Source organism: Atta cephalotes, assembly GCF_000143395.1.
Source record: "Atta cephalotes unplaced genomic scaffold scaffold00068, whole genome shotgun sequence".
In the NCBI taxonomy this organism is placed as follows: Eukaryota; Metazoa; Arthropoda; class Insecta; order Hymenoptera; family Formicidae; genus Atta; species Atta cephalotes.
The window spans coordinates 107,748-121,739 of NW_012130132.1; the positions used below are offsets into that span (position 1 = coordinate 107,748).

Sequence of the window (13,992 nt, forward strand, 5' to 3'; positions counted from 1 at the left end):
TGCTATCGCATTATTATGTAACGACTACTTTAAGATATCGTCCTATTAAGCGCTTATAGACTTATTTATATGATTAGGGTTTTTGTACGCGTTTTATCCCTGTAGAAAGTGATATTTCCTGCTTCAGATGTTTTTCAGATACTGAATACTACTAGTTAAATCATCTACATCGTCTTACTGCAATTTCTCATATAATTCTATCCAGTTATTAATTTTCGATTTGTATGAATTAATGTTATCGACAAAAAACTATCACATGTCTTTGTTCTGTGTGAACGTTGTGATTGATGTAACGTAATATTTCACTGGCGTTTATCTTCGTCGATCTTCGTCTAATTAAATTTATGCTGCATTAATGAATGGCAGCACTTTAATCGTCCACAAAGTTCGAATTCGCAACGTCCGAATATTTTGTTTTAAGTCAATACTTAATAGTGATTATATCTCGGATTAAAAGTCGCGAATTGTAAATGTTGAGTATTCTTAACAATTGATCAACAGCGCCGACAGTTATCGCTATTTATATATGATGATTCGTCAATAGCTCGAATGTATCAAGTAATTCGTTGTTTCTTTCAACATGTTACACATACGATAATAATGAAATCTTTAGAAAATTCCAAAGTGCTAAAAAAAAAGTTTTAAAAAAGGGTAACATATTTTTTTCATTGCAGTAGACATTAAGAATTCAATCGCGTGAACCTCGTATATATGTATACGTATATACATATTGCATTATACATATATATATATATATATATATACATATAGACGTATTTTATTATAACGACATAAGATAGTGATTAACGGCAGCGAAATAAGGTGATAACGCCGTGGAACGAAGATACGCGCGTATATACGATGAATGTAGACATAAATGATGATAGTAATAGTAATATTGTATTCGGTACTTAAGGAAAGATAGTAAGACGCAGTGAGAGTGAGAGCAAAAAAAACTCGCCTTATCTGCGTTCTTCAGAGATGGTTACAATTAGCATCCATTCGTGATTGCGATGGACGATAGTCGCCTATTAGAGAACTACTTCATTCGTTCTCGACAACTCAACCGACTACAAATGACTATTTTTGATCTTATACGCGTTTATACGAGTATTAGTGATTCTCTCGACGCCAACCTGCAACTGCTATCCATTCGTGATGTTTAGACGCTTACCTTAGCGACGTTCCCGATCGGAGAACACGCCTCTTTTCCTTTTCTCTTGAGCGACTTTCCGCGGCGCGAGTGCCTCAAACGCGACACTGTCCGACACGGTCGTGCGAAAAAAAAAATTGATATTCTGTGAACATGTTTGAAATTATTTTAAAATGTTACGCGCGCGAAAGATTAGCAAAAGATTAAAACTTTGCGCCGAAAGAACTGACGAGGATAAGTTTTCCTCGAGTATTCGCAAGTTCTGTAACTTTTATAGATCTCTATTAGATATAAAGAAAGTAAGTTTTCGAGGAAATTTTCGAATTCTTAGCTGAACATCTCGAGGGAGAAAGGCGCTTGTCTTTGTTCCTCATCTTCGGCTCTTTTAGCGTTAAAATTACGTATGCTAAGTAATCTGTTGAGAATGAACGGACGCAACGCGAGATTTCTAGAGGCTGGTTCGGTGGTCCTGATAATCTGATCAGTTGAATTGTGAATACGAATGATAAATGATAACTCGATCGGGTGGAGGGACCATATTTAGTTGTTAGAAGTGCTCTTGAGATCATTTCTTTATAGAGAAGACGATCGTGTTGAGATGAGGTTGTATTCTTTTCGTTCGGAACGGCCTTTTCGCGGAGAGTTCTCAGCGACCAACTGTTCGCTCGTTTGATAGTAACGCTAGTGATATATGTGCAATGTAAATAATATTTTTCACATTAAACAGGGAAACGGCGTCCTAATCACGGCGCATCAACCGCGTCTAAAATGTTTATAGTCCTGAATATAATCTTATAATCTTTCTGTAATAAATATCGTTCCGATTGTATTCGCTTCTCTCTCTCTCTCTCTCTCTCTCTCTCTCTCTCTCTCTCCCTCCCTCCCTCCCTATCTCCCTCCCTCTTTCCCTCTCTCTCCTTCTATTATAAACAATATAAATCACATATATATAAACTTACTATAATTATGAGAAAAACAAAAATTAATTCCTCTTTATATAATTATTTTTGTTTCTGTCAATTTCCAAAAATTCATATAGATTGTCCTATTTTATTTTAAATAGTCAGTTTTCTCCGAAATTATTGATGATATAAAAAAACTGTTTCAGAAATATGAAAAATAGAGTGGTTTCGAGGAGGATATATTTTGCAACAACAATTAACGGAGTCCTCGAAATCAAAATATAAGTTCAAAGTATAAGTAATAAAATTCAAAATATAAGTAACATAGGGCTTTGGAGTCAGCGCAGAAAATGATGCGGAGTTTAAAATTATTAATATAAATTATTTAATGCTCATTAGTCAGTGCTTAAATAAAACGAACGTTTCGGTTCAAGTTCGAATCATTCTCAATGTAATCAAATGAAATAAAAAAGTGGTAACAAAAAAGGTTATAAAAAACAATAACAAAAAAATGGAATCATCACATTTAACAAGTTATGTTGTATGTAATATCATTATCATCTATTATTCATATTAGTCAAGTGTATTTTGATCAAGGTTGGGAAGTATTAGTTACTTGCAAAGTTACAGTTATCTTTTTTTAGTAGTTGTAATGTAACTTATTATTAGTTACATTTCTTCCAATAACTGTAAATAATTTAACAGTTACTTTTACATTTTAAATTTATTTGTCATGTGACGTCTGTAATGTGATTGGTTAAAATCCGAATACTTAAGGATACGGTCTACTATAAATATTTTAAAATATTTTTTGACTGGTAATAAATTGTAATTTTTTTTTCTTTGATAGCCCTAATGATATCGATGTCACTCATTTTTCTATCATGATAAAAAAAAATAACTGAAAAGTACTTTTAAAAGATACTTTTAGTAATTGTAATTTTAACAAATTAATTTGTGGTCTCGGTACCTTGGAATTGTAACTAATTATTTTTACAAGTAATTTTCCCAATCCTGATTTTGATTACGTTGTTTTCTTTTTAGATAAACTGAAAAGATTGAAAGGTCATCTTCAGTCTCTTAAACGGGATTATAAGATAATTTTTTTTCATGTGGTATGATCCCTCTAAATATTCTGCACACATAAATATATATCAAAGTAAAAATATTGAAAAATCAAAGTTTACGTGGTATTTTATATTTTATTCTGACAAATTGTAAATGAAATATAAAATATCTCAAATCTAAAAATTGTTGGTCAACCTCGGATAACAGCTTGGATTTTTACTATTGCATAACTAAGTCCATTTAAAATGTCTTTAAAAAATATCTGAATTTATTATGTATTATTATGTATTATTTAAATTATTAATTTATTGATGTTCCTACTTTTATGCGGAGACTAATTAGGAAAATATATTGTGAAAAAATTACATAATTCCATTTTAAAAAGTGAAGGTATTTTTTGGCTCTTCAACATAATAAAAAAGACATCATATATAATATTCAATGGAAGATACTACATAGTTTATTTTAATTTTTGTTTAGCCCTTATATTATCACTGTAAGATTTGTTTTCTTTCTTTTTTCTTGTGTATACAAAGCATTTCGAAATTATAGGTAAAAATGAAACTGGCTAATAGAATCCACACACACGTAACAAAACTTGAATATAAGTTTGCAAAATAAAATCCTTTTCGTGATATTCTGTACTTTTTACATTCTATGAATCTTTAAATTTAAAAAATATCGATACTTTAAACACTTTGAAATATTTATTCCACAATATATGTAATCGCACAAATTAGCTTATAAAATAAAAAAATCTCGTATAATCTAAAATAAGATTCTTATTGTTTAAGTTAATTTAATTTACGGATTTATGATCATTAAGATTTTTGTATTTGTAAATTTTATGAGACAACTCAGTCGTTTCTTTAATGTAAAAATACCTACAAATCATGCAATTATTTTTTAAATTAAATAAATTTGTGCATTCGAAACTCGAAAAAAATATTTAGATGAAATAGTTCTTGAAATGTTGCACTCACATCTACTTTCTTTTTCTTGTAATTGATTTTCGTGTAAATTATTTTCGAGAATTCAGAATTCAACACTTTTTATTTCGTTCAAATTCTTTTTCTTCAAACATTATGATATCTCAATTGAGGCAACGAAAACATCATATTACATTCACAGAAAACAAGGTTCGATTCAGTAATAAGTGTATTACGTAGGCCAGTTGTTTAATATAATAAATAAATTTTATAGTTTAAATATATAAATTATTTAGTAATTCAGTAATGATATAGCGAGTGTATTTACCAATTTTTTTTTTTATGCATGGAAAGAACGGTTTTACTGTATTATAATTATCTAAAAATGTATCTAGATGCAAATCTGAACAATTTTGTTGGACCATCAAAATAATTATCTAGAACGTTCAAATTGGTTGCTATAATATCTTTCTGTTGCTAAAATTTTTTGCAACATTGCTCACCATGTTTGAGACTCAATTCTATATAATTAATTACATTATTTTGATGATCTAACAAAATTATTTTAGATGTGTGTGTCTATCTAAATTCAGTAGAATTGTTTGTTTTTTGTAGACCTTGAAATTTTGAATATTATTAGAGAACTCGTTTGAATCTCAGCTAAGGGATACATATATTATGTTAAGATATACATCGTGAAATTGATCCATATATTACTTATTTACCTCGAAAAGAAATTATGACGTACATGATCAAACATATGAAACAAAAAGTCACATAGTGCGAATAGATCACAAAAACTTAACAGAGAATATAAAATAATAATGTCTGTAGAATTTAAATCAATAGAATATATGCGTTTCGATAAATGATAAAAAAGCAAAGTAGAATGTATACTCCACACTTTGCTCGCCCCACTTCTTCAAACTCGTTTGCTGGCTGTCTCATATCGATGTGAAATAGGAATCAGTCAAGTATGAATAGTCGGATTATGATTCATGTACTTGGATATTACTCGCTCAGTTTGGAAGTTGTGAATTTGATCAAGATCATCTCGAATAAATAAAATTCTTCAACTCATAATGTTCTAATGTTTTCTAAAAATTCGTACTAAACAGGTAAGATAATTAAATTAAACTTTATCTCAATGTTCTTATTTATATTTATTAATATAATAAAATAATGCCAATTATTGTATAAGCCAACGAAGGATGTCAGTGTGAAATTTGATTTATTTGAAATAATCACAATCACAAAAGTTATGACGTAGATGTTTGAATATGTGAGATAAGAATAATTATATTATTGCGTTGCGCTCATCATGTTCATAAAATATTAAAAAGTTTTAAATTACAAAATATTGAATAGAATAAAATTATAAAATGGAATAGAATAAAAGTTTACTACTCAATCCATTTATATGAGATGTATATACTTTTTTTTTAAATTGGCGATCATACTGTTCGATAGAGCAAAGTTTCAACTTTAAAAATCTGTTTTTTTTTAAATTGTGGTACAGTGATTTTTAACTGAATAACAAAAAATCTTAGAAATATTTTTAAAAAACGATTTTGTAAAGAAATCTTTCACATCAAAATCGAAAATTTATTTTGGGCACGTAATAGCCCACAAAATAAGAAGAAAATTATTAAATTTCCAAAAACTGAAATTATGTATTTTTTAACAACTTGATCAATATATTATTATCGATTTGCAAGATAAGATAATAATTTCTGTCGAAACTTAAATAGATTTATAGAATGAAAAATAATTATAAATGGGAATGTTATATAATCAAATTAATTTTCTTTTTTATACATACTTTTTATACATTCTTTTTATACATACTTTTTATACTTTTTTATACATACATATACAAAAGATCTATTATAGTTATGTAAGTATTAAAAATTAATAAACTCAAGAAATTCTATTACTAATTTAATAAATCATTAAAACTAAATTTTGATATCCAGTCAACACATAATATTTATGAGTTGTTTTAAATATTTTGTAAATATTTTTGTAAATATTTAAATGAAGTAGAATTCATGATTTATATTTTTATGGTACAACTTTTTTTTTAACTCAGTGAATTAAAACGAAAAATTTTTTATTTATAATTCTGGATAAAATAGCATTCATGACGTATTTTCAAATAAAAGTGAATTTTCTACTCACAATTTTGAATAGTATTCATGGCCCATTTTAAGAAAATAATTATTTTTAGATTCAACTGGATTGAAAAACTGCATTTCCTATTCAGAATTTTTAATTAAACAGTATTCACGATGCACACCACACCACACAAAATACTATAATATTATTTTTAAATTGAAAAGAATTAAGATTAAATAGAAATATATTCCATGCCATTCCTATAAATGAATAAAAATGCATTCAAAATTAAAAAAGAATGAATAAAAATGCATTCAAGATTAAAAAAGAATAAAAAAGAAGACATTTGTTTCATGCACTTCCTATAAATGAATAAAAATGCATTCAGGATTGAAAAGGATTTATTTTAACATTCATGAATCCGTATTTTTGAAAATCTGAATCCATTTTAATCCGTTTCAATTCTCGTTTGCTGAATAGTAAATGCTATGAAAATACTTAATGAAATTATACCTAATTCAAATAAAAAATATTTAATAGAAATGTTTATTTATAGGGGACATATTTGTTAATTTAAAAAGTTAATTTTTTAACTTAATTTTTTAATTAAAAAATGGTTAATCGAAATCATGTAATAAGACAAATTTAACTTTTAACTTTTCAATTACTTTTTTCTATTAATTTAATTTTTAATTCAATTAATTCACTATAGATTAACTTTTATTTTAACTAAATTAAATTTTCAAGACTGTTAACTTCAATTTAACTTGATAAAAAAAAAGTTAACTCAATCCTGATTAATATAATTAAATAAATGAAAAAAGAACTGTTTTTAAATTAACATATCTTGAAAAATTGATATTCAAATGAAGCAAAATACATACATTTCTGTGATTAAAATATATAATTCAAAGATTTTTTTGCGTCATGAATATAAAATCGACTTTTATCAATGAAAAAATTTATCAATTGAAAACTTTATTAATTTAATTCTTCGAAAATATTGATTTGTGAATATAAAATTGATTTTAATCAATTTTATATTCACAAATCAATATTAATTTAACTATAAATCTTTTTTTCCAATTTGAAATAATCAGTATATTCGATTCGTTTATAAAAGAAAAAATTAGGATAGTCTCATAAATAAAATACTCACGAACTGCGCTTCATTACCGTTTTTAACGGTGAATCATGTGGGATACGACCTAGAACCTCGAAGAAGTGTCCACAAAGTATTGCGTTAGACGTGCATGGGATTAACATAAGTGATTGCATCTTTCATAAAACTAACATTGGCTCAGTGTAATGAACACACAGTTTTTCTTAATGATAATACTTCGCGATATTTTATGTCGGTGTTAAATTAAGCAATATATTTCACATGTCCATTTTCATTGCCTTTTAGAAAAGTTTTGTGAACAAATGACGAAACATTATATTAGTAACGAATCTTGTAATCTAATAAATTGATTTATTAAATATTTACCTTTTACATCAAAATCACATCAATTATAGTTATATTGTATTCCTCAAAAATATTAAATATTAACAATATTTTGAATATCTTTATTTTACTTTTTTTTTGATTATTGAAAAAGTTTAAAAGAATTTTTCACTAAATTCAATAATTAATATTGAAGTTATACTTTAATATATCGAGGCAACTATCGCGATCTTTCTTTTTTTATTGTTGGAACATAAAGATATTTTCTCTGTTGATTCGACGACTTTAAGTAGTGTTAAATTAAATGCATAAATTAAAAATTTTGTAATTCCAGTCACACATTTCCTGTAATTAACACAAGCGTGTTTTGGCAGTCAGTGAGACTTATGATAACATCGATTGGATCGATGGATTAATTAGAAACAATAAAGTAGGATAAATTGCAATAACGTGATAAAATGCGTTATGGAGTTTCCATTTATTATTAAACATTCTCTGCAGTGATCTCTGTTTTGTTCATTCAGTGAGTTTAAGTTAATAATATAAAATGCATGTAGTAATATTTCGTGACCTAAAAATAAAACTTTTCTCCTTATTTAGGACATTCGAAATCTTTAATCTGCATGGATCGCACACCAACGTGATTCTAAAAAATTGCAAAGCTGAGAAATTCGAAATCTTTAAAGAGAAATATGTAATAAAGATTTTTTTTTTTTAAGCAATAAGAATAATTGATATTATGGGAAGATTATAAATTCACTTCAGATTTTGTCTTAACGATTTGTGTCTGTGATATAAAAAAAAATTATCAGAACAATATATCGTTCTATACAGAAGATTTAAGCGATGAGAATAATAAAGTACTTCTTTTTTTTTCTACGTTGTTTGCTCGGGCCTTTCTTCAAATTGCGAGGTTTGAAGAAAAGACTGCGATGTCCACCGATCGAAAATCAAATTTTGCTGCTGTCGGCGACAGAAATTGCCCAGAAAATCCGTAAAAGAGAAGTAAGTTTACTGTCACTCTGTTGATTAGACTCGAAAGATTCTACTCATTTTAGAAGGCAATATATTATTGCCAATTTGATGCATGCTGAAAAATCACTTGAATATAATTGAATCAAAATTAATATTCAAAGTTAATAACTTAATTTTTGGCAGATCAGCTCCGAGGAAGTGATCGTCACATATGTGGAGCGATGCAAGATAGTGAATCCGTTGATCAATGCTATTGTAGAAGATCGTTTCGATGCGGCAATTCAAGAGGCACGTGAAATCGATAATTTCCTACAATCAACGATAATAGACGAGACGAAAATTGCGAATGAGAAACCATTACTCGGACTACCTGTCACAATTAAAGAAAGTATTGCTGTTCAAGGTGAGTTATGTATTTTCATTTTTCTACAATTTAAATGTATATATTTTGCAGAGAGTAGAGAATTTATTTTTATGTAAAAATAAAAATAAGAAATACAATTTCCAATGACTTTGATCTTGATAAATGTTAATATCCAAGACATTATCCTAATATTCAAAAGGTTTTAGCCGGTTCGACCTTGCGTAATGCTAATGCTAGCGGTACTGTAACTTTCAAACTTTATAATTAGAAAAATACTAAACGAAAAATAATTTTATTACAGTGTTTTGAAAGTTCTTGACATCAGCTATTAAATTCTGGCATTAAAAATAGAGTGTTCTATTTAAAAAAATTAGTTTGACCTTGAGTCTGATTTTGGCGACGCTACTCAAGGTCAAGTGGATGCAATCAGTAAATAGATCTTTTTAAGCCCTATAATTTTTCTCTAAAACAGTTTTCTCAAAAATGCTTTGCCTTCGAGATATTCGACCGTTTCTAAACTTATGACACATCCTGTATATATAAACTTTACATTAAATTGATATATACGTATTTACTTATTTTTGCTTGTAGAATTAATTACAATAGAATTTTAACATGAAATTATGCTAAATTTCATATTTGATCGATGTTTATCAAAACTATTAAACTCAAGTTCACATTTGTTGTCCGTGCAAATTTCAAAGCTATACAATGCTCAATAGTCTCAGCATTTACATTTTTGCATTCCAATTTTACGATTGATACTAATAAACATTTGGATATTACACACGCACAAAACTAATTATAAGAAAATAAAAATAAGAAAATAGAAACAATAATTAATAGTTCTATAGAATTATATATAATAAATATAATTATATATAAGAATTATATATATAAGCGCGAAATATTAAAGTTGTTAGCTTTTCTTATGTTTCTCTCCTTTTATCTCTAGTTGAATTACTTTGAACACTTAGCATATGACTACGATCTAATAATTCGCATGATTTAGCGAAATGTTTTCCTATCAGTTAACTCATCCTGATAGATAAGCTTTTTTTAGAATTTTCTAAGAATTGTTTTTTGACGTAATGTTATTGCGTTAGACATTATTTTACCATTCCATACTGATTATTATGCATGTCCAACATGGTATATTGACGTATTTAAATTTTAAATAAATTAAAAATTAATTCCACAGAGACTTCCAGAAAAATACTCAGGTACTTTGCATATATTACTTTAAGTAGCAAATAATAAATTGATTTTAATTCTTCTATCGCAAATGTCAGGAACTTGTGTACCAAAAATTAATGTAAAATTAATGTAAAATTAATGTTTTTTAATTTCCAAGGTCTCTGAAATGAAAATTTATCATACCTTTGCATAATTTTTACAAATACATAATATGAAAAAGAGAAATTGAAATCTATAAAAAAAAAACGCTATATTGACTTCTTTTTAACCTCCTCATTTTTACTAGCATGTAATGTATGTATATGTTCAAAATATAAGATTTATTTAGGGATGAGTTATTCTGTGGGAGTGAAAGATGTTTTCTTGAGAGCGACAGAAAATGCCGACGTTGTAACGAGGATTCGCAAGGCCGGTGGGATTCCTCTTCTTGTCAGTAACACTCCAGAATTGTGTTTGTGGTGGCATACATTTAACAAAATAACTGGCATCACCAAGAATCCCTATGATACACGGAGGACCGCTGGTGGCTCTTCCGGTGGCGAGGTATATTTCTTCTATACAAATGACGCGAAGATTCTTTTATAATTAAAAATTCTTATTACAAAAATTCGTAAAAGTTAAAAATTCTTAAATAAACCTTATATATAAATAGATATATAAACTTTTATATACATAATGGAATTTTGTAATAGTTCAACACTAATTTTTTTTTTTAGGCTGCTCTTCTTGGCTCTGGCGCTTCGATTCTAAGTTTGGCTTCAGACATTGGTGGTTCCGTTAGGCTCCCGGCAATGTTTTGCGGCATTTTTGGCCATAAACCCACACCAAGTAAGTTTTCATCGAACAATCAGAGAAAAAGAATGAGTTAATTCAAAATTTTAATTTTGTATACTTGTTTATAAAACAACATAAACTAACATACATAAACTAACATAAGTAAAATAATTTTATATTTTAGACTGGATATCAGTAGAAGGACACAAACCTAGTGCAAATGATAAAAATTGGTCTACATTTTTCTCAATCGGTTCAATGGTCAGATACGCTACAGATCTGCCTCTGTTATTAACAGTGATGTCACAATCGGATGAAGCTAGGATTACTTTTAATAAAAAGGTCAGAATTTTTTTAATTTTATAAACTACTGCTTTTATATACGTATATTCTGTTTCCTCTAAAAATATTAATTAAATGTAATAAAATATTAGTATTAAAGAAATTAACTGACGAAATTAATATAAATAATGAATAAAGTTGATATAAATGATTATTTTATAATGCTTATTTATGCAAGATTTGCATATTACAGGTATATCTAAGCGATATAAAGTATTTTTATATGGATAATTATGGCCCGCTTCCAGATTCAATTACAACTGATGTACAAAATGCAATTTATAAATTGATGAGACATCTAGAAGTAATAAGCGGTGTTAGAGTGGAAAAAGTATGTCAGGATTTTGTTTATATTATAACTTATCTTTTAATTTGTTATCAGAATTAAATTATTAGATAAATTAGACTATTTCTTTATATGTGTAACACAGTAATAATTTAAATTTTTTCCGATAATTAATTAAAAATAATATATACAATAAAATGTATTTACGTTGAAATTATGTAACGCTGAAAATTTAATGTTATATATAGATTTCATTTTATTTAAAAGATTAAAATTTTAATTTAAAAAAATAACAGTATTTATATAGATAAATAATGCTAAGACTTTAAAAACAAGATTTTATATGAATGAATCAAATTATTAGGTTGTCCGGAAAGTTCGTGCCGATTAAAATTTAAATTTTAGTATACATTTATTAAATTAAAATTTTCTGCGTTTCAATTTTCTTTCAACATCGGCACGAACTTTCCGGACGACCCAATATAATGTAAGACAGTCAATTACAATTAAAGTTGGATATTTCAAATATTATATTATTATTATTTATTAAATAAATTTATATAATTTTCGGACATGATTGTATGCCAGTAACTTTTAATACAATCAATCTGAAACATTAATAATCTGTCCTAAATTAAATTAAATTAGAAAAATTTATAATTATAAAGAAGTTATTGCAAGCAATATTACTTCAAGAAGCAAATATAGATAAATACGTGTACAGATATATAGATAAACATCACATTTATTTCTTTGATTATTTCCAGGCAGATTTTGAAGACATGAAACGATCTTTTGAAATAAGCGCGATTATTCTTCTCAGTATCAAAGATGTATATTCAATATTTAATCGTTGGGATAATCCTAAGGTACAATTAAATGATGAGATTCATTGTTAAGATATGTCACAAATACATATTTCATAATTTTTCAGAAATCGAAGAGCGTGTTTATGGAAATATTAAGATATATTTTCTTCATGTCGCCGCATACTTTTCCTGTTATTTTTTTCGGACTATTCAAGAATATTGTCGAAAGTTTCCCAGTCAGTATTTATAACGAAATGATAGAACTAAGGACGCGATTGAGAAAACAATTTGAGGTAGAGTGTCTACAATGAATAATCAAATTATTAGAATCATTTGCATTAAATGAACGATTTTATGTTAAAGCTGCAATTAATTTTTAAGTACACACTGTATTGTTATTATTCTTTTGATGAAATATTGATGTTTACATATTTTAAATATATCTTTAGTATCTAGTATCACTATAAATAACATTTTCTCTCATATATACGTCATTTAGGTTGCACTAACGTTACTTTGACTACGCGAGACTTAAAGTCAAAGTTATATTGGTGCAATTGGGCCTTTGTTAATCTAGAATTAATGAAAAGAGAAATTTCCAAGCAATATATCATCAACAAATGTCAATTAATTGTGCATTTGATTAATGTGTGTCATAGGAGTGAAGCATTCAAAATAAATTACTTAAAATTTACGAAAAACTACATAGATTGAGACAAGAAATTATTAATTTTTCATATTCATTCGTAGTAACGGGACATAAAGCAGCGTGGTTTTTCGTTTCTTTGAAAAACCTAACGATCTCTCCTCAAACACCTCTGCCCTCAAACAACGTCACTCTATATCTCACTAGGAATATCTAGTATTAAATTAAGAATTTCTAAGATCTTGTTTCAATCTATGTAGTTTTTTGTACTTTTTCGAAACGTAAAAATTTTTTTCCGTCAGGATATGCCCAACGAACACAGTAATTGTAGCAAAATGCAACGTTATCTGCCAATACTAATTTTTAATTTTTATTTTTTATTCAATTGCATAAGCTAAAATTACCTTTTTAGTGTATTTTAGTGCACAATTGTTCATTAAAAATTATCATGTATACAAACCTTAATGTATTGATTTTATTTCTACATTTAAAAACATTCTTTTAATCCTCAGTACTCACAAAGGGTTAGCGTAACCCCTCCGATTTTCATAGTTTAGATGCTTTTTTTCCGATTCCTTTTCACTTATTACAAAATATCTTTTGTTTTATGACATATTAGACTTTCTAACTCAAAAATTCTTTTTTTTCAGTCTTCAAACGATAGATTAAAAAAAAATTAGTTAAAATCGATGCACTACAATCTTGAGATACAAGCAAAAGAAGATGCTGGGTTACAAATATCCGAATGTAAATAGATAGGGACTTTTTTGAAATGTGAGTACTGAGGATTAACTATAGGACTATAATATGATCACTACACACACACACACACACACACACACACACACACACACACACACACACACACACACACACACACGACGCACGCACGCACGCACGCACCACGCACCGACAACATCGACACGACGACGGTACCTAATTAAATTTAGAATAAACGCTACGTTAGTAGTAAGAATAAACG

General features: G+C 27.5%; 1 protein-coding gene across 1 annotated transcript in view; it reads left to right on the plus strand.

The window, feature by feature from the left end:
* Positions 1-8,463: 8,463 nt before the first annotated feature.
* The window catches only part of LOC105623927 (fatty-acid amide hydrolase 2-A), a 7,229-nt gene continuing 1,700 nt past the window's right edge, over positions 8,464-13,992 (plus strand). The window contains exons 1-8 of the mRNA XM_012205297.1: positions 8,464-8,622; positions 8,776-8,995; positions 10,482-10,696; positions 10,870-10,981; positions 11,112-11,269; positions 11,463-11,604; positions 12,327-12,424; positions 12,490-12,657. Of these exons, the coding sequence (XP_012060687.1) occupies positions 8,464-8,622; positions 8,776-8,995; positions 10,482-10,696; positions 10,870-10,981; positions 11,112-11,269; positions 11,463-11,604; positions 12,327-12,424; positions 12,490-12,657 (1,272 nt within the window). The remainder of the gene's footprint in view (positions 8,623-8,775; positions 8,996-10,481; positions 10,697-10,869; positions 10,982-11,111; positions 11,270-11,462; positions 11,605-12,326; positions 12,425-12,489; positions 12,658-13,992) is intronic.